The sequence below is a fragment of the Adiantum capillus-veneris genome, chromosome 26, assembly GCF_014529385.1.
Source record: "Adiantum capillus-veneris isolate H3 chromosome 26, ASM1452938v2, whole genome shotgun sequence".
NCBI lineage: Eukaryota > Viridiplantae > Streptophyta > Polypodiopsida > Polypodiales > Pteridaceae > Adiantum > Adiantum capillus-veneris.
Window position 1 is genome coordinate 44,466,722 of NC_140956.1, and position 21,668 is coordinate 44,488,389.

Consider the following 21,668-nt stretch of genomic DNA (forward strand, 5'->3'; position numbering starts at 1 on the left):
GTTTAGTAAGTTGACTCTAGTCTTGGTTTACGAAGCTTAACTAAGCCACATGTCCAAAGTAGCATACACTTGCTTTGAGTGAACTTAACAAGTTTGTGTGGTGTTTCCACTTTTCAAGATGAGTCCCAAGAAGGGGTGGGGGGGCGAGTTCTAGCATGCAAAGAAAGAGGGGACAAGTGTTGGGCATGAGTTGCATTAGGAGGTGTTCTTGCCTCATCGGTAAGTGTGAAGCATTCTAATCTAATTGCACACTAGCATAGCTATATAAGAGAGGGCTCGTTTTGTTTTGAGGCCCTTGCTCACACTCTCTCTCAAGTTCCCATGTTAGCAAAGAAAGCTCTCTCTCTCTCTCTCTCTCTCTCTCTCTCTCTCTCTCATTTGAGCTCTAGAGACGGACTCTATGCTCAAGCTCTTGGCTATAGATGCAAATCCAAGCCAATGAAACTTTCTTCTTCTCCTTCTCTACTATGCTATTATTAAGCTATGCTAAGAGCTTGCCCATGAGCAAGTGTACATGGAATATTAATTCTCTTGCTTGGAAATTACTTCTCTCTACCTTCATCTTCCTCTTTCTCCATAGTTCCTTTCTCCCGGTTAGGGTGTTTAGGGTTGGGAAGGAGGGTTATACCATGGAATCTTGAAGACCCCATCTTCTTGATGCAAGCAAGACTCCGCAAGAGCACAAACATGTACTGTCACAAAGTTCTCTTTTGAGAGAATTATAATACAAGTCCTTTTGGAGGGGGGGCGGCGGCTCCATTCAAATCCAATCCTTATTGAGTTATCATTCTTAATTGGTTATTCTCTTTGAATTAAGTGCACGGTTAAAGTGTTTATTATGTGTACTTGTGTAAAGAATTCAATCCGGCACAACCTATGTTTTCCTTGCTATCTCTCTCTTAAAGGAAGCTCTCTCCTTTCATAGTTAAATTCCATTGAATTTAAAAGTTATTGTTAGATTCTCTGACAAAATGTTTATTATCATAAGAACAATCCAAACAGTTATCAAAAATCTACTCAAGTCTTGACTTCAAGATCTAATCAGAAAGAGAGAGAGAGAGAGAGAGAGAGAGAGAGAGAGAGAGTTACCATCTTCATAGAGTGATTACAAGGACTAAATTACACCCTCCTTGCCACGCACACACCCCTATAGATGTGTATGTGTGTGACCCAATGGCCATGCTTTCTTGGCCACACCAACACACAGACTACACACTAGCTATACTTGACGTGCTACAAAGGGTTACTTCATTTTATGCCTCAAAAGTAATCTTTTATGTCTCAAAACTAATCTCATATTGGCTCGCATGGCCTCAAGTTTTTGAAAAGGTATGGGTACCATTGCAAGCAACCTCAGAAATTGAAGGCCATTAGATTTTTTTTTATTTCTTTTTCAAAACTCACAATATTAAGTGGTATTGAATTAAGGAAAACCAAAAAAAATTACAACAAAAAACCATGTTCACAAGCCCAGCCAAGGTATCTCCAACAACAACTAGTACGGCGGCGAACAGGGAGCCACCCTATGGAGTACAACAACCATAACCATATACAACTGAGTAAACCATAGCATAACCATATACATCAATAGAGACAAGGTGAAACTACCTAAGTTGCCATAGGAAAACAAGCACATGCCACATGAATTTAGTTACTACTCATGGATGTTGAGGTGAGAAAGCATGAAAGTTCACATATTACTTAGCGTGTAGATGATGTTAGGAAGTTTCAAAATGTCCTAGTCCTTTTGATTTAGTTTAATTCTTAAGATTTTCATCATATATCATGGAAGTTTCTAGAGATGATCTTGGATGACTAGTACTTAACATACATGCAAAACAAGAGACTTTGAGGGCTAGTGTGCATTCTGAAGCTGCCTTTAGATCTAGGATTCTACACTTGTAGCATAGTATTTAGCAAGTACTAAACTATTGGCATTAGACGGAAAGGCTACAATTGATGGAACTTCCTGGCTTCGAACCAAGTAGTTAGGGGTTCGAGTCCTCTTCAGAGTTGTGGACAAGCTCAATGCTTACAAAAACCACCTTATCATGTATGCATACAAACCAAGATTTGAGAAAACCAACAAGTAAAACCTTGCCCGCCAAAAACACTTGGCTTTTATCAAATCATGCCATTGTTTAAATACAAGATTAGTGTTACAATATGAATATTAAGGTATACTTCTATGTTTTTTTTTTTTTGAAAACGTTTATTTTTAGAAAAATGCGTCTAAGGATTGAATTTGGGTCTTTATGCACCTACTTAACCACACACACCACTAGCCTATGAGTTCCCACGCCATACAAAAGTTGCATTTTGTATTTATTTTAAAATATATATATATCAAACAAGGTGAAAAAATCACTATGGCCTACATAAGGCTATTGAGAGTTTCATAATAAAAGCTTCTTTGTGAAAGGAAAGAACAGAAAGTGACACTGGTATTTGAAAACATGTGGTATCACAATAGAAGATTACATTTTTCGAAAAAAGTGCGACAACAATCAACTATTTGGTTTACAATATGTTACAAAAACATAGAAAATAATGTTTGGCACAATACTCAATGCCTTTCTTTAAAGAGAGGTACACAAATGTCAACACCCTTTCACAAGTGCTTAAAAGAAATAATTTAAAATAAATTTTATTACCATTAACTTGCCATGTGGCATTCATCGGTAAGCTTTTTCCAATGGTCCAGATTTGCACGCAAAAATCCACCCTTTACTACGGACTACTTATGTGGTCCAAAAATATGTTTAGTCTTCTTGTGAAATAAGAAAGCCGAAAACTTTATTTGTTGTCTTTAAAAACTTGTTGAAAAAGGCATAAACCGGGGCATCCGCCCCGGAAGTGATTTGTTAGGAAAAAAGGGTTTTGTGTGAGCACAAGGCGAGCCTATAGGAGGGAAAGATTCCCATTTTGAAAGAGCATTAGGTTTAAGAAAAGTTAAATGGCAATGGTGGCTCTTACAAGATACAAGGGAATGTTGAAAATTTTAACAAGTGAATGTGCTCCTGAAGCAAGCAAACATACAAGCCTAAGGAATTAAGTGTGCCCAATTTTGGACCTATTACAATTATGTGGAATCTTTGAAGATACAAGCCTAAGGAATATTCACTAACTTTAAGCAATTAAGGATTCTAGAGAGATACCAAACCTTAGTACCCTTTATATATATAGCCAGGCTCATCTCTAAAGCGATCGTATCGATACCTTCACTCAGCATTCATTACAATAAGGTAACAAATGCTTGGTGGGTGTGTGTGTGTGTGTGTGTGTGTGTGTGTGTGTGTGAAGGGAGAGCGAGAGAGGGGTACACCATTGAGCATCCTCATGGCTCCTATGATGAGAGAGAGAGAGAGACATGTGCATGCCCGCCTCTGCATGCTTAACAATGTGCCCACAGCTTGGTTGGTTGAGCATTCGTCCTCCGAGAGACTCATCGTGGGTTCGAATTCGACCAAGTGACCCTCGTAGCGCTCACAGACGTCGAGCAGGAATGCTGGGGGCAAGGTTGAGGAAAACTCATTTTGGCCACCATACACAAATCCCATTTATGATTTCTCCAAAAGGAAATTCTTAAATTCCAGGGTTTTTACACCATTTTTCTCAAAATCTAGACAGGATTTCCCCTTTTCCTCTTGCTCTCACCCTGCGAAACATTACCAGCATTTTCCCAAACACCAAAGAGGGGTTTTGCATAAAAGAGAGATTAGGATGCAAATTGTGAAGTAGCAAGCTCATGCAAGTGTACCGGCTTATCATGTATTGATTCCCTAAAGGGTTGTGCATGCAGATAAGGGGCCCTCTCCAAATGTTGGCGACGATATTTGCACGGTTGTGCGGGCATGCAACGCAAGAGAAGGTTAATGCACTGCAAGAGCAAGTCCAACAGAGACGGAGGGAAAACGAAGAACTTGCCACAAAAAAGAACGAACTGAACACCAAACTTCAAGAAGCCGAAGGAGCACTGCAGAAGTGTAACCAAACAATGGCCTTGACGAGGGCTGCAGTGCGACACACGATCGTAATGTTGCAAGTAAAAGGAGACAAACTCCTTGAACAATTCAATGCTGACGCAAAGGCTATCACTGATCTATTCGATAAACTCAGATCCGATTATAAAAGACTCCATGAGAAAGATTTGGAGACTCTCTCGCAACAAAAGCTCGGGGAAAAGTCTATGAAATTGTCTTGAAAACCTGATGATGGACAAGTGGGGTTCATCTTTAATAAGAGAGAAACAAATTATGAAGTAATGTGCCCTTTCATTGTTGGTCTAGTATAAATCATCTTTTACCTTTTGAAGCTTTGTAAATTAACCAAGTATGGTTTCTCTAACAAAGCCCTAGTTACACTAAGAATTGGAAATCTCAGTCTCGCACCTGCAGTTGAACACCGTACACGCAATTCTCTTTCTAATACATTTTGTTTCTCTTATGGTAAAAAGCACTTCCCTATCAGAGGGCATGGTACTATTCACTAAGTGCAAACATAACACCGTGCAAATCAACTTCGGTCTTACTTGCACCCTCACCATTGTAGCCATCTCATGCGACGAATTCTGTGCGAAGAGATTTTCAATGTAAGTGAATGAGCTGAATGAAATGGTAGATACCTTCCAATCAATGGGTCTACAAGGTACCCTCTATCCTCGGATCGATATGTTTCTTTCCCTCATTGCCTTGCCCTCCACATATCATTTGTGGAGATAACCTCCAATTGCAATTTTAGGATGATCTAGCACCCCTCTGGCCCACTGTAGATACCAAGAATTCCACTCTGCGTGGACTAGATTGGCTTGGCAACGAGCAACACGTCAAAAACAAAAGAAAAGAAACCGCGTTCCCCTGAGTGGAATACCATAAAAGATATATAGGCCTGCAAGGTAAGAACTCGAGGCTTCAAAGAGTGCTCTTAAATGACAGTTATCAAAGATGCTGTGCACTCTTGTTGCGTCAATATTTAAAGCTAAATACACAAGAAGCAGTGAAGATATTTCATTTAAAATTTCAGCCTATCTACAGTGCGCTACCGTTATAGCTTTTGTTCCGAGCAAAGAAGCGCTTACTTTGCATATCCTCCCCACAAGGTATGAAAGCGGTAGCATCCCCAAAATCTAGATGCGTCGAAGATGGTAGGTTCTGCTACAAAACTGCTTCATAGATGACACACTTCCTTCCAACATTGGGGAAAGATGTAATGATGTCCCTAGGCTCTTACTGCTTCGAAAAGATCAAGGAAGTTGGCATCAGACAGTGCCAATGCCAAACTACGCACACATCGTGACTATGGACATATACTACATTCAAAAGGTGTTCAAGACAACAAGCTTGTTGTCATTCGTCCTACCGTCATCATTTTGCATCACTCAGATCAGGCATCACCCTCATACACCACCTCACAAAGTGCTTCTTTGTCTTGACAAACCGATAAAGATTTGCACCCGTGCTAACAACCACCATGTTCCCTGTTTTGACTCTCTTGAAACCTACGCCCTCTGCATAAAAGCGGCACCCCGAACAACTTCAAAGGTTCGCGTTGGCTAGACTCAGCAGAAGTTCCACACAAGGTGATCAGCTTTTCGCGCGGTGAATGCTCATGTTGATGAGCTCTATCTGCATCCACCTCTACCTTCATCTCATTCCCAAAAGCTTGCTCGAACACCTTCTCATCAAATCTCTTGCCCTGATTGGAATTAAGACTAAAGAATCTCGTTATGTCTTCAGCAGAAGCTCTTGCATGGTTTTGTATATAGAGGACAAGGTCCATGCAAAGTCTGCGCAAACATGAAACTTCCCCTGCGAGTAGCATGTTTTCCTTCTTCAACATCTCGATTTCTGGGGGGGGAGGGCCCACACTCCTCTCAGATGATGAGCCCATCGAAACGGCTTGCTCATCTGCTGAACTAGACGGAGAGATGGGCCGCTTGGAAGGTAGCGAAGCCATTGAAACCAACTGCATGGCTTTGCGCCGGTGTATATCAATCAGCAGATGCCTCTCTCCCTTCTTGAAGAAATCATTGGCAAACTCCCACCTGTCTGGTACGATCTTCTTGAATCCCTGAAATTGGATACAATAATCTGAATGGTGAGACATTCAAGATGTTCACTTGCATTCTGACAAGCTAATGATGTGGAATCAATTAGCATAAACTGACCTCACAGTCAAAACCCGTACATACATGTGCTTAGACTCCATAGCCTCGACTATCTTGAATGTGTAAGGATATCAAACAAACATACACACAAACATCTTGCACGCACGCACGATACCCTGCAATACTTTATTTTCAAACGCATGCATGCGCACCCTTTAGAAACCTCTTACATAAGTATTCAGCTGGCGGACGAAGCTGGAGAAATTATTGTGCTTGAAATAATTCGGCAGTAGATCTCTAGCAAATTCTGGCGGGCGCCATACAACAAATGCACTTCCACAATCATTCCAAGAAATGATATCATCCGTTGAAGAGTCGTCGACAAGCTGATAAGTTTTGGTTAGAAAAGGTGCAGGTAACGATCGCTGCATTTCTGCATTGTCTGCATTTGAAATGCTTCCCAGAGCCATGGAGCCTTTTGTTTCAAGATTCATGTGCCACGCTTCTGCAGCGCTTTGTCAGATATACAAAAGATTGTTACCATATCCTGCAGATATGAAGAACCGCAAAAATGAGCAGATATTACAAGGAAAAGATCATCGCTTTCATGATAATGTTGCAACATACAATAGGTGCATCCAAAGAGAACAATCAAGAACACTTTCTGCAGGGAACCATTCGAAAGATACGACTGCATGAGTTTCCTCATTGACTCGCATCCGGTTTCAAGATTAATAACACCGGAGAAATGATGCATGCTGCAAAAATGACTCATTGTGTGATCGCATTGCCTACAACTTCCGGACCATTGCACCCACAAGTGCAGCGCATGATTTCGACAAACTCAATAGCTTGCAAGCTTCTGAAGAATATTGGGCGCCTACAAGCTTAAGCAAAAGAGTAGGCAACACCAGAAGATTTGAGAGTACATCATCTCCACTTCTAAAGAGAAAAGTCTATCGTGCGCCTACACACACAGTTTTTTCAGACATGAATCTCTCTCTCTCTCTCTCTCTCTCTCTCTCTCTCTCTCTCTCGTTGGAAGAAATTACCATGGAAATTCTGTAGGTTCTTGAAAATCGACTGCGAACAGCGACGAGAATGTGTGTGTGTGTGTGTGTGTGCGAGAGTGAGAATGTGTCTTGTACATTCTAGAAAGGCAGAAAATGCATTGCCTTCCCAATCAACGGCGGGGCCATACCAAACCTTCTAGAACCCACCTTCCAATCTTCTTCAAAGTTCACACTTGACACTTGCAGAGTCTTTGATTTCTTTATCTTTGGGCTCAAACTTTTTAAGTGTTATTTAGCTGGCTACAAAAACTTCAAAAAGAGTCTATAGTTTTATTTGAGTTTTGATTCGGTCATAACAATGCTCTCTAGTTTTGGAGGGACAAGTCTCGCGTTAACAAGCGAGCAATACAATAGTCGGTTGCAGTGTTATTAAAAAAACCCGGGGTCCAATGTATTTTAACCAGATATAATTATAAAATCTTCTTCGTTAAAATTTGAGTTTGTCTTTAAAAAAACCGGGCAATCGACACAAGTTTCAATGTAATTGCCGACAAAAGCTTCAAAATCAAAAGAATTTCAAGTTTGCCCTTATTTTTACCGGTTAGGGAAAATGTATTTTTCTAGCCGTATTCCAACTCGGTTGGGCATTAGAGTGAGCAAGGGAGGCTTCTTCGCTCAAAGCACCTATGGAAGTTGTGGCTTGCATGCTAGCGTTTGAACTCACACGAGCCTCCTAAAGTAAAGAAACTTTGAATAAATTCACGTGAAGCCATAAGTGATTAACGAAAAAACACCACAATACAACTTGTTCTTTCTTCTCCTCTACAATGTTGACATAAAACCGGTCTTTAGTGTATTTTTAAAGGACAAATTAAAAGTTCCCGATTAGTTTTGAGGGCTGCCATGAAGAAAACGGCCTAGATTTTGAGGATTTTAGTGTAAAAACCAATAAAAACCGGTGGATTTATAATGCTCTCCTTTTTACCATTGGTTCCTTTTAAAAAAAAGTTCTTGGTGAACAATGCTCCTCTAAGCCCTCTTCCAAAAGGCCAAAAAGACACACTGATGGTCCCTTTTCCTTGCGAGTGACAAGGTATTTCAGTGGTCAAGGATAAGAGCCCTAATTAAGTGTGGACTCTGGAGAGCAAGTCAACATAAGTGTGTCTTGGTTCTACCTAGGGGCAATGAGTCTTCTAAACAAAGTGAATTCAAAGTGGGAGTCTAAAGAACTTCAAATCCAAAGATCCAACATTTAGAAATCTTGGGTTGTTATGATACACGAGAAGTTTTGGACAGATTCTCACACTAATTCCCACATTGTGACTTACCTCAACATCATGAGCTTGAGAGGCACCACATACCTAGCTAGGTACGATTGGGTACAGGGGACCGTCGGCCCCATCACCGGGCCAACGGTCCCCTGCCCCCAATCGTACCTAGCTAGGTATGCGGTGCCTCCCTCACAGAAGCTCATGATGTTATGCATTGTATGAAAAACGTTGAAAAAGACTCCATTTTCCTACATGAGAAAAATTCGAAATCTTCTTGTGATATGATGAGGTGGGGAATCTCCCTCACCTCCACTGTTCCGAGCTGGAATAGGCGAGGCGGAGGCCGAGCTTATTTCGTGTTTCGGAACAGTGGGGGTGAGCGAGATTCCCATCCGTCATGCTCAATCTTGCATTTGATTGGCTAGAATTTTGTGTGCGTGATATGACTCGCTGGAATTTTCTCTAGGTGAATTTCATTGGTAGAATCTTGTTGACTGCACTATTTTTGTTATGTTCATTGTAAGAATGTTAATGTAATGGACGGCTGAGATTGCTTGATGTGCTGGAATACAGAGGCTCAAGGCATGACCGAGGACAAACATGAACTTGTTGTAGTAGGTTTGAAAAATATGACAATCTCTCAAAAAAGCAGGAGAATTTGAATACATTTCAAACTTATATAAAGACAAAGTTCTTTCATTAAGGCTAAGTAGCAGAAAGTGCCATTGGGAGAGTGGGGACAAGGGAGGCATTGAGGTCACACCTAGGAACATAATATCAAGAATTGGTTTTGCGAGTATCAAATTGTGGCGAAGCTTCTTCATTGGTAGAGTGTGTTTGAGAAACAAGGAGAAAATAGATTCTTCAAAAGAGAAACACAATATCCCCTCGTTTTTTCTTAACTAGTGCTAGTAGAATTGTAGCGAGGCTTCTACCGGTTAGGAGTAGAATGCGGATTCACTATACTTGGCGAACTCCTTCACCCTATTCCCCCATTGGCACGAGGTGCGACTCACCCCTTACACACACTACATGGGATTGTGAAGAGGCAATAAGAGAAAGGGTAAATGTTGCTTATGTTGCTTTTATTCTCTCATGTAAGCATTGTCTGTCACTCACGATGACCTTTGAATCATAGTTGCGGTCAATTAGACACATCAACCACTCCAAAAAGCAACCACAAAGACAAAGGCTTCATGAAAGGTTGAAACAGGTAATAGGTGTGGCAAAAGTTTTTTCAAGTGCCTCATTAAGGAGAATCTGTGGAGATGCTGCCATGGGTTCCCAATGAAAAAAGAGGAGGCGGCACGTGGAGGAGAGAGAGGGGGAGAGGTGCCATGTGTGTGGGAAGGTGGAGAGACAGAATTTGTTTCTTCGTGGCCTAGTTTCGTCTACATCGTGTCGGCACTGTAGTGTTGCCATTGTGAAGGGAAGGTAGAGCGAGGTGTGTAGGCACGAGGCGGCAAGTTGCATTAGTGCGAGGTGTCCTCTCTTTTGCAATCCCCTTCCAAGCTGCTCCGTGGCACTCCTCATGAGCTTTTCTCATGTAGCCCCTTGTGGAGCTCGGGCTCCCTACATCCCTGTCAACCTATACGTTGCAATCCGCACTCAATGGAAATTTGCGAAAGAAGAGAAATGGATGTGGCTATGGTCGTGGCTGTGGTCGAGCGAAGAGGATATGGCACCCGACGGAGGAGAGAGAGGGAGCAGGTGCCGTTAGGCAGTGAAGTGGATGGCACAGTTATGAAGGCACAAAAGTGGAAAGGGGAAGGCTATGAGACGAATGAGAGGGACGCCCAGGGGGGGGAAGGGGGGGGGGGGGGGGGGGAGAGAGAGAGAGAGATAGAGAGAGAGAGAGAGAGAGAGAGAGAGAGAGAGAGAGAGTCTTGCATCGATGCAGGGCAGAGAGAGGGAGATTTTTTGCCTTATGGAGGCGGTGGTCTCCATCGCCTATGCCAGCACTCCCTCCAAATGAGCTCGTGCATCATGTATGGCTCCTACGTTTCTTGTTGTGTCATAATGCCATGGCACGGTGAGGTTGACAAGGCAGGCTACCGTTCTATCCCTCACAGGCAGGCACGGAGTAGGGCCTCCTTGGTGTTGTGGACCAGGGCAACCAATTGGTCTACGCGAGCTTGTGCAAGTCAGGGGAGGGATCGTTCGTGTTGATCTTCACACAGGGCAGGGAGTATTCGCGTCAATCTTCGGTGCAGGGTAGCAAGAGCGCAGGACGCATGTGCAAAGCAAGGGGGCTGATGGCGACATGTCATAATAATCAATATCTAATTCTCCTAAATGATTTTCTCATATTAAACTGATCATTTAATGTGGGGAAGGCCAGGGGAGAAAAAGCTAGAATATTGGTTAAGCTAGCAGACCGGCCACACTAGGGATCCAAAGGAGGGAAAATAGGGATCCAAAGGGGGGGCCATATGCAAAAGAGCCATGTGCAACAATGGGCTAAAAAGACCCTAAGGTTCAGCCCATTAAGACTTCCAAAATGCTAAGGTTCCAAAATTCAAAGGTTGTGTCCAAAAGGTCAACCCTAGGGAAAATTGGATGCTTTGTGTGTGCCCAAAAAGTCTTTGCACATCCCTACATGGGAGGGGGCGAGCCCTAAAGGTAGGGGATGAGAGAGAAAGCCACACACACACACACAGGCTCCCTTTACACAAAGGGAATGAGGGACACATGTCAACTCCCTAGGCCAGATACCCACAAGGTGTGCCCAATTTCTATTGGATGACCCTTGAAGTGGACCAATGAGAATTAAGCTAGAGTAATCTAGTTTAATTAATTTAAAAAACATTTAATAAAAGAAACCAATGAGAATTAAGTCTCCTAGAAGACTATTGGGCAGTCTCCCGAGGGGTCCAATGAGCATTCAGGAGCCCAATGGCTTGCCTGATTCCTATTGGCCAGGAGGCAAAGGGGTCCAATGAGAGTTTAGTTTAATTATTTAATTACGTAAAGGTCTCACAAAAGGGGAAAGGGGGATACATGTCAGAAGGCTATCACTTATGCTGCTTAATTGTAATTGGCTTGACTTGGGGAGGGCCAATGAGCCTTCAGCAAGAGCAATTAGCAAGAGGGCTCGCCCAAGAGAGAGAGAGGGGGCTGATTTTTGCAAGGCATTATCACACACACACTCACACAAGCTCATGTGTGAAGAAAGAGAAGACTATCTCTTCCCAAGCTTTAATGGAGAACTCATCACCTTCTCCAAGCTTGTGAGATAGAAGCCTACATCAACACTCTCTTGGCATGTGGATGCAAATCCAACCAAGAGCCAAGCTTCGATGCATGCTCATCTCCTCTACCAAGCTAATTACTAAGCTAAGCTATGCTACATATGAGTGATTATGTGAGGAGATGTACATCTTTCTCGTAAGATACTCCTTCTTCCTCTCAATCTATTCTCATACCTTGCTAGCTCTCACCATCTTCGAAGGTGTGTGAGGTCTTGGGTCTGAGAACGGGGATAATTCAAGTTGTGTTTGTTAAGTGTTTTGCTTAGTGCATGAAGTTTCCATCTTCATTGCACTAGCTAGTCTTGAAGGAACACAAAGAATTGTATTGTACAATGTCTCTCTTGATGGGAGAAACCATAATACAAAGCCTTTTGGAGGGGGGACCGGCTCCATGAAAATCTGGTCCTCAACTGTTGTCAATAGCTTAATATGTCTCTCTTTTGAAAGTATTGTCGATGCTATCTAACTAGGTGTTATGCTTTTTGTTGCTCTCTCCACCCAAGCACTCTTGTAATTCTCATTAGGAATCTATTCTAATGAAATGCCCACTATGTTCATGCTAATTTCCGCTACACATAAGTTATTAGGCCATTAAATGTTACACGACATGCAAGGCTACTTTGAAATTTTGAGATGCCCCTTGAATCTGAAGCACAAATTAATTGAGTTTTGTGAAAGTGGAGCTAGTAATGTATGCCAGTGGGTTGTCACAACAATTTTTGTGAGGGAATCCAACAAGATGCTCATGGAGGACATGTCATAAAATCTAATATCTAGCCAACCCAAATGAATTTCTCATATTAAACTGATCATTTAATGTGGGAGAATAGTTGGGAACAAGGGTTAGAATATAGACATGTGCTTTTGGGTCTATCTCGACACGTGGCCAAAGGTAAAGGGGCCCAAATGAGAGATAATCTGTCAAAGAACAAGGTTAGCTATTGGAGCTTAAAGACCTTAGGGTTAGCTTCATTAAAGACCTCCAATGGCTAGTATTAAAAGTCCTTTGACCTTAAGTAAGCTATGGTTGTGCTTGAGGTGGGAACCCAACCCAAGCATGAGGTACTTGTCGTGCTTGCTAACTAAGGTGCTTCTCGTGCTTGCTGACTAAGGTACTTGAGGTGCTTGCCGTGCTTGCTGACTAAGGTGCTTGCAGTGCTTAATGACTAAGGTGCTAAGGTGTTCCATGACTAAGATGCTTGAGGGTAAGGTGTTCAAAAAGTGTAACATTTTAATGCACTAGTAACTTGTGTGTAGCGGAAATTGATAACATAGTGATCATTTCATTAAGAACAAGTTCCTAATGAGCATAGGGAGAGTACTTAATTGAGAAAGCAACATAGAAATTTACACCTAGCTAATTTGGCAATGACAATACTTGAAAAGAGAGAGAAATAGAACAATTGACAACAGTTGAGGACCGGATTTACATGGAGCCGGCGGTCCCCCCTCCAAAAGGCTTTGTATTATAGGTTTCCCCCATCAGGGGAAAAATTTTATAATACAAAACTTTGTGTTCCTTCAATAACTTGCTGGTGCAATGAAGATGGAAGCTTCAAGCACCAAGCGTACACTTGAAAAACACAACATCAATTCCCTCACGGTCTGAGACCCAAGACCTCACACACCTTCGGAGATGGTGAGAGCTAGTAGGGTATGAGAGTAGATCTAGAAGAAGAATAAGTATTCTTACGAGAAAGAAGTATTTCTCCTCACATAATCACTCTTAATAGCTTAGCATAGCTTAGTAATTAGCATGGTAGAGGAGATGAGCATGCATTGGAGCTTGGCTCTTGGTTGGATTTGCATCACAAAGCCAAGAGTTGTTGGTGTAGGCCTCCCTTCTCACAAGCTTGGAGTAGATGATGAGCTTTCCATTAAAGCTTGAGAAGGAGATCCTCTTCTTTACTTCACACATGACTTTGTGTGAGTGTGTGCCATAATGCCTTTGCAAAATCAGTCCGCCTCTCTCTCTCTTGGTCAACTCCTCTTGCTATTTCCTCTTGTTGGCCCTTGATAGGCTCATGCCAAGCTTAGCCAATAGGAAATTAGAGGTCGAATGGAGAGCCTTGTGACAAGTGTCCCTCTTTCCCCTTTAGTGAGAGCTTTAGGTAATTAAATAATTCAATTAAACTCTCATTGGACCTCTTAGTCTTCTAGCCAATAGGAATTTGGCAAGACATTGGGTTGTTGAATGCTCATTGAACCCCTTGGTAGACTCTCCAATAGTCTTATAGGGAGCTTAATTTTCATTGGTTCTTTTAAGTGTTTTTAAATTAATTAGACTAAATTTACTCTAGCCTAATTCTCATTGGTCCACCTCTATGGCCATCCAATAGGATTTGAGGGGAGGTTGGGGGCAACTGGCCTAGGAGCTTGACATGTGTCCAGTATTCCCTTTGCGTAAAGGGGAAGCCTTGGAGTGTGTGTGTGTGTGTGTGTGTGTGTGTGTGTGTGTGTGTGTGTGTGTGTAATTCTCTCTCATCCCCTACTCTCATGGTTCACCCCCTCCTTGATAGGGATGTGGGGAAAAAAATTAGTCTTCCCATGACCATCCAATTTTCCCCTATATTGGCCTTTGGACAATACAATAATTTATTAGGAACTTTAGCCTATGGAAGTCTTAATGGGGTTGAGCCTTAGGTCTTTTAGGCCCCATTGAAGTACATTGCTCTTTTGCAAATTGTTCCCCTTTGGATCCCTATTTTCCCTCTTTTGGATCCCTGCAGAGACCGGTCTGGCAGCCTTACCAATATTCTAGTTTTTACTCCCTTGGTACTTCCTTATATTAAATGATCAGTTTAACATGAGAAAATCATTTGTGAGAATTAGATATTAGTTTTTATGAAATTATCTCTCTCTTGAAATCATAGTCGTCCTCGACTATGAGAGAGGTAGAGAAGATAAAGCCTAGTCATTAGTCCGTTTGCTAGCGAGTAGAGGGCCCCTATTTTACCCTACGACATAGTCCCAGAATGGATGACTAGTCCATTTGGTGCTTGAGAGCAATAGCTACTGCAAGCCTGTCTACACATTAGTCCGTATCAATCTTCCATAGTAGAGTGACAAGCTATACTTGGTGTTCGGGAGACTTCGTCTCCAGAAACATGATCCTAAGCATGCATACTCATTAACATTTGTGCACAATAAAGAAAAAGAGAGTCTTATAAGACAAAAACTTTGGTCATTTAAACATTTTTACATTTGCTTACTCTAGGGAAGCATTGTAAGCATTGACAAGGTTTAGATTATCCTTTAATTTTATGCCTTGCATCCATCTAGCATCTTCAAAAGGGTAGTTCTTAAACTTAATAAGATACCGTCAGATAATCTTAGCGATTCTCAATACCTTGTCTTCATGTCGGAGAATGGACTCGAGCTGCAGCACCTCTTCTTGGTCCTCAATCTCCGATGGGTCTTCAATAATTGCTTCATGGGGTGGCTCTCCTTTGTAAGGCTTCAATAGGCTCACGTGGAAAGCATTGTGTATGAGCCAATGGTTGGGAAACTTGAGCTGGTAAGCCATCTCGTTGATCGGGCTAAGAATCTGAAAGGGACCATAGTACCTTTTTGCTAGCTTAGCATAGTACTTTTGGTGTCCCATAGGATTCTTGCCCGTCGTGTGCCTTAATCGAGCCTTGGGAAACTTAAGCAATACCCAATCATTTTCTTTAAAGGCTTGAGCTCTTATGTGCTTTATAACAGCAGCCTTTTGCCTTTGGTGTGAGATACAGATAGAATCCTTAATCTTTTGGAAAGATTCTTGTAGGTCTCGGCTATACTCATCTGCAGCGAAGATCTTCCCATGTACCTTAAGTAGCAGGGGACTTTTGGATCTTCCCTCAATTACCTCGAAAGGTGCTTTTCCCATGGAGGTATGTACAATGTTATTGTAGGCATACTCCACCAACGGTAAGTACTTCTCCCATTGGGACCTTTGATCTACTTCCGTTACAAAGTCTTTTAGTAGATCAAGAATTGTTAGGTTAGCTATTTCACTTTGGCCATCGGTTTGTGGGTGAGAAGCTGAAGAGAAGTTTAACCTTGTCCCTAAATTCTCAAAGAGACCCTTCTAGAAATTACTGGTCATTCTAGGATCTCTATCCGACATTATGGACATTGGCAAGCCACGGTACTTGAATATTTGTGATATGAAGAGGGTTGCCATTTGATCGGCTTTGATAGTCTTTTTGACAGGTATGAAGTGAGTTTGTTTGTTGTACCTGTCTACTATCGTCCATATTCCCTTATTCCCATGGATAGACTTGGGCAATCCAAAGATAAAGTCCATGGATATGCTCTTCCATGGTGAATTAGGGATTGGCAAAGGTTGAAGCAATCCAAGTTGCTTCCCTCTATCAAACTTTGTCTTTTGGCATACCACACATTTTGAAACATACTCTTGTATGTTTGCTTTCATAGCAGGCCAATAAAAATATGTTTCTATCCCTATTATGGTAGACTAAATCCCTCTATGCCCCGCATAAGGAGGAGCATGAGATTCATACATTACTTTCTTGCGTAGTGATTAGAAACACATAGTCTATTTCCATAGAGAAGATAACCATCTTGTAGGGTAAATGGTTATTCTTTCTTTCCTAGTACAAGGGCTGAAATCACATCTCTAAAATCGAGATCAATAGCGTACTCATCTATCATAGAAGATAGATCATTGTGAGTTGCTATGGAAACCGCATTCACTATCGGTCATCTTGAGAGTGCATTGGCTACTTGATTATGCTTTCCAGCAATGTGAGCAATATGAAAATGAAATTGCAAAAGGAAATTTTCCCACCTCATTTGTTTGTCGAAGAGCTTGGTCTGCGTCATGAAGTACTTAAGGCTTTGGTGATCCGTTCGCAAAATGAAAGGAGTCCCCAATAAATAGTGCTTCCACGAGTCTAGAGCATATAGAACTGCTAAGAATTCCTTCTCATATATGCCTAGAGATTGCTCAACAGGGTCGAGCCTTCCACTTTCGTAGGCTATGGCGTTCCCTTCTTGGAGCCCATCTTTTTGAAGACAGTGGCTTTGAGATGTAAATCCCAAAACTTGTCTGCATACTTGTGGATAGATTCGTAGGGAGAGAGCTTCAAACTTCGCCATTCGGTGAGTACTTTGTCTTTGACATCGGTAGCCAAAAAATGCTTCATGATGGAAGCTCTTAAAGCTTTCCATGCTCGGGGAGCTTCACCGTTTGCTCGTAGACTAGACCACCATTGCCTAGCGGACTTTTAAAAATGCATAGCTACATGACCTAGCTTAGAGGACTTTGTGAAGCCCTCATCTACAAACGCCGCATCGAATTGTTGGATAAAGGCCAAGACTTTGTTTGTAGTACCAAAAGTGCAATCGTAGGTAAGGAAGAGATGTTCTTTCCTCCCTCTTTAAGCTTTTTGAGCTTGGACAACCTCTTCCATGCGGCATAGGATTTCCTATGGCCTCTTCTTTTAGGTGGATCAAGAGTTGCACCATCACTTTCTTTAGAAGAGGAAGAGTACGAGGAGGATGGAGAAGAGGGTGACCTCATTCTCGCCTTTTTCCTCCCTTGTTCCTCCTTCTCTGCACCATCACTTTCTTCAGAAGAGGAAGAGGATGAAGAAGATGGAGAAGAAGGTGACCTCTTTCTCGCCTTTTTATTCTCTTGTTTTCTCTCATCCCTCTTTGAATTATGATGTAGAGAAGTATGCAATGGTCTTCTCTGTTTTAGGGGGTGTTGGAGAGTGTAACATTTAACGCACTAATAACTTGTGTGTAGCTGAAATTGATAATATAGTGAGCATTTAAATAAGAACAAGTTCCTAATGAGCATAGAGAGAGTGCTTAATTGAGAAAGAAACATAGCAATTTACACCTAGCTAATTTGGCATTGACAATACTTGAAAAGAGAGAGAAATAGAACAATTGACAATAGTTGAGAACCGGATTTACATGGAGCCGGTCCCCCCTCCAAAACGCTTTGTATTATAGGTTTTCCCCCATCAAGGGAGAAATTTTACAATACAATACTTTGTGTTCCTTTAATAACCTGCTGGTACAATGAAGATGGAAGCTTCAAGCACCAAGCGTACACTTGAAAAACACAACATCAATTCCCTCACGGTCTCAGACCCAAGACCTCACACACCTTCGAAGATGGTGAGAGCTAGCGGGGTATGAGAGTAGATCTAGAGGAAGAATAAGTATTCTTACGAGAAGAAGTATTTCTCATCACATAATCACTCTTAATAGCTTAGCATAGCTTAGTAATCAGCATGGCAGAGGAGATGAGCATGCATTGGAGCTTGGCTCTTGGTTGGATTTGCATCACAAAGCCAAGAGTTGTTGGTGTAGGCCAACCTTTTCACAAGCTTGGAGTAGATGATGAGCTTTCCATTAAAGCTTGAGAAGGAGATCCTCTTCTTTACTTCACACATGACTTTGTGTGAGTGTGTGTTCCATAATGCCTTAGCAAAAGTAGCCCCCTCTCTCTCTTGGTCGACCCTTCTCGCTATTTCCTCTTGTTGGCCCTTGTTTGGCTCATGCCAAGCTTAGCCAATAGGAAATTAAAGGTCAAATGGAGAGCCTTGTGACAGGTGTCCCTCTTTCCCCTTTAGTGAGAGCTTTAGGTAAATAAATAATTCAATTAAACTCTCATTGGACCTCTTAGTCTTCTAGCCAATAGGAATTTGGCAAGACATTGGGTTGTTGAATGCTCATTGGACCCCTTGGTAGACTCTCCAATAGTCTTATAGGGAGCTTAATTTTCATTGGTTCTTTTAAGTGTTTTTAAATTAATTAGACTAAATTTACTCTAGCCTAATTCTCATTGGTCCACCTCTATGGCCATCCAATAGGATTTGAGGGGAGGTTGGGGGCAACTGGCCTAGGAACTTGACATGTGTCCAGTATTCCCTTTGCGTAAAGGGGAAGCCTTGGAGAGAGTGTGTGTGTGTGTGTGTGTGTGTGTGTGTGTGTGTGTGTGTGTGTGTGTGTGTGTGTGTGTGAGATTCTCTCTCATCCCCTACTCTCATGGTTCACCCCCTCCTTGATAGGGATGTGGGGAAAAAAATTAGTCTTCCCATGACCATCCAATTTTCCCCTATATTGGCCTTTGGACAATACAATAATTTATTAGGAAGTTTAGCCTATGGAAGTCTTAATGGGGTTGAGCCTTAGGTCTTTTAGGCCCCATTGAAGTACATTGCTCTTTTGCAAATTGTTCCCCTTTGGATCCCTATTTTCCCTCTTTTGGATCCCTGCAGAGACCGGTCTGGCAACCTTACCAATATTCTAGCTTTTACTCCCCTGGTAGTTCCCCATATTAAATGATCAGTTTAACATGAGAAAATCATTTGGGAGAATCAGATATTAGTTTTTATGACAAAAAGTCTAATCTTATCCCTACTCATGAGGAGGCAAGCCCTAATTGTAGAGGCTAGAGAGAGAACACACACACTCTCACACAAGGCAATCTTGGTACCAAGAAGGCAAATAGGACACTTGTCAAGCTCCTCCTCATGTTTCCCTCATGGTGTGCCTCAAGCCTATTGGTTGGCCTCCCAAGCGGTCCAATGATAAATTAGCTAATTTAATTAATTTTTTTGCATTTATCAAGTCCTCTCTCTTAAAGGGGAAAGAGGGACACTTGTGCCAAGCCTACCCTTGTTGCTTGATATACCTCTTGCATCCGATTGGCTAGGCCTGGAGGGGTCCAATGAGCTTCAAGCATGAGCTACAAGGGGGGGGTCGACCAAAGCAAGAAGGCGGGTTTCTAGGGGGGGGGGGGGGGGGGGGTATACTCTCCACACACACACACACACACACACACACTCACACACTCATTGTGGGAAGCAAAGTGCAAGAGCTCCATCTCCTTCTCCAAGCTAGAAGTTGAGAGCCTACACCAACACTCTTAGCTATGGAATGCAAATCCAACCAAGAACCATGCTTCAATGCTTAAGCTTATCATCTTCTCCATCTTCATTACTATGCTATTATGTATGCCAACAAGAAGAGTGATCATAAGTGAGGAACTATTTCTTTCTCCTATAAATGTTTCTTCTTCCTCTTCCCTACCCTCATTCCCCACTAGCTCTCTCCACCTTTGAAGGTGTTTGAGGCCTTGGGACTGAGGCTTGGGATAGTTAATTCTTTTTGCAAAGTTTATGTTATGCTCGTGATGCATGAAGCTTTCCAACTTCATTGTATCACCTAGGTCACAAGGAACACAAAGATTGTATTGTACCAAGTCTCTCTTGATGGGAGAATCTATAATACAAATACCTATTGTAGGGGGGACCGGCTCCACATAAATCTGGTCTGCAACAACTATTGTCATGTTCTCTAAACTCTCTCTCTTACAGAATTATTGTTCATGCCGACTTAACTAAGTACTATGATTATGTTGCTACCGTCAATTAAGTTCACGCTCTATGCTCTCAAAGTAGTCTCACAAAGATGTTCTCTCTAATTCTCTTAATTTCACTATTCTCAAAGTTCATAGGCCATTACATTATAGGATAAGTAATGTATGCCAGTGGGTTGTCCTTAAAGTTGGGGTCTAATACAAATGGAAAAGGGGAAGGTTGAGGAGACTCGAGAGCATGAGATCTCATTCACCATCTGTCAGCGCAAGATTTTTGCATGTCGAAGAGATAGAGGCCGACGCGAGAGCAACAATGATCGATTTTTTTTTGTGCACGCACTATTAGGGCAATGAGAGAGAGAGAGTTAGTTTTTTTGAGCCATCGTCTTCATTGGTGTAGTGTGTGGGGTGTGTGTGTGTGTGTGTGTGTGTGTGTGTGTGTGTGTGTGTGTGTGTGTGTGTGTGTGTGTGAGAGAGAGAGAGAGAGAGACAGGGTGCCACCATGTGTCAGGTAACCATTTTGTGACTTCTTATTGAAGGAGTACGTGCGGAAGTGCGACGCGAGAGAGAGTGCGAGAAGAAGAGCACGACGATATGGTGAACTTTCTCTACTGTAATGTGTAGAGCATAGTGAGTTCTTATTAGGTTTTTACAAAAGAATATGTGTACATACCTGGCGGCCCGCCCACTTACCTGGGCGACCACATTGGGCTTTATATCCCAACAACCTCCCACTTAAAGTCCAATGTGGTACTTTAAGTGTGAGAGAAGCTACTATACAAGCTAATATACAAGAGATGTAGAGAAGTGATGTACTACCCTACACCTATCTGCTTGCGAAAATGCGCAAAGCTCTCTGAGGGAAGTCCTTTTGTAAGTAGATCAGCAGGATTTTCTGTGGTGTGAACTTTGACAAGCTGAAGTTGCTTATCCTCGAGCATTTCCCTGATGAAATGATACTTCACATCCACATGCTTTGTCTTTGAGTGATAAACTGGATTGCGAGCCAATTGTATAGCACTTTGACTATCACAATATAACACAGGCATCTCTTCTTTGATTCCCAAATCTGTTACTAGTCGATTAAGCCAAATTGATTCTTTGCATGCCTCTGATGCTGCAACATATTCAGCCTTTGTAGTAGACTGAGTAACACAATCTTGTAATCTAGAACGCCATGATACTGCTCCACCAGCCAATGTAAATACATACCCTGACGTAGACCTTCGGTTGTCTAAGTCACCTGCATAATCTGAGTCTGTAAAACCCTTTACACTTAGCTCCTGACTCCCATAGCATATACGCATACTCTTTGTAGCTTTCAGGTATCTCAATATTCCTTTCACTGCCTCCCAATGTTTCTTGCCTGGGTTTGACATGTATCGACTTACTACTCCCACTGCAAATGCAATGTCTGGGCGAGTAGCAATCATTGCATACATCAAACTACCCATTGCAGACAAATATGGAATCTTATCCATTTCAGCCTGTTCTTCCTCAGACACAGGACAATCTTGTTTGCTAAGTTTCACATATGGTGGCAATGGAACACTCAATGCCTTTCCCTTCTCCATATTGAAACGTTGCAAAAACTTGTCAATATACTCTGTTTGAGATAACCAAATCAACTTCCTTGATCTGTCTCTCTCAATGCGCATACCAAGTATATGACTTGCCTCA

The 21,668-nt window shown here is 42.1% G+C and overlaps 1 protein-coding gene across 2 annotated transcripts; it reads right to left on the minus strand.

Moving 5' to 3' along the window:
* Nucleotides 1-4,199: 4,199 nt before the first annotated feature.
* LOC147423353 (heat stress transcription factor B-2b-like) lies at nt 4,200-7,310 on the minus strand. Of its 2 annotated transcripts, XM_086502006.1 has the most exons (5): nt 6,734-7,127; nt 6,337-6,653; nt 5,524-6,069; nt 5,078-5,150; nt 4,200-4,887 (listed from the first exon to the last, which is right to left on the minus strand). In XM_086502006.1, the coding sequence occupies exons 2-5, from the start codon at nt 6,598-6,600 to the stop codon at nt 4,826-4,828; spliced, it is 945 nt and encodes a 314-aa protein (XP_086358132.1). In that variant the 5' UTR covers nt 6,601-6,653; nt 6,734-7,127; the 3' UTR covers nt 4,200-4,825. The 2 variants fall into 2 exon arrangements, with proteins under 2 accessions (XP_086358132.1, XP_086358130.1); XM_086502004.1 differs by lacking the exons at nt 4,200-4,887; nt 6,734-7,127 and adding an exon at nt 7,159-7,310 and having other exon boundaries at nt 4,992-6,069.
* Nucleotides 7,311-21,668: the final 14,358 nt, after the last annotated feature.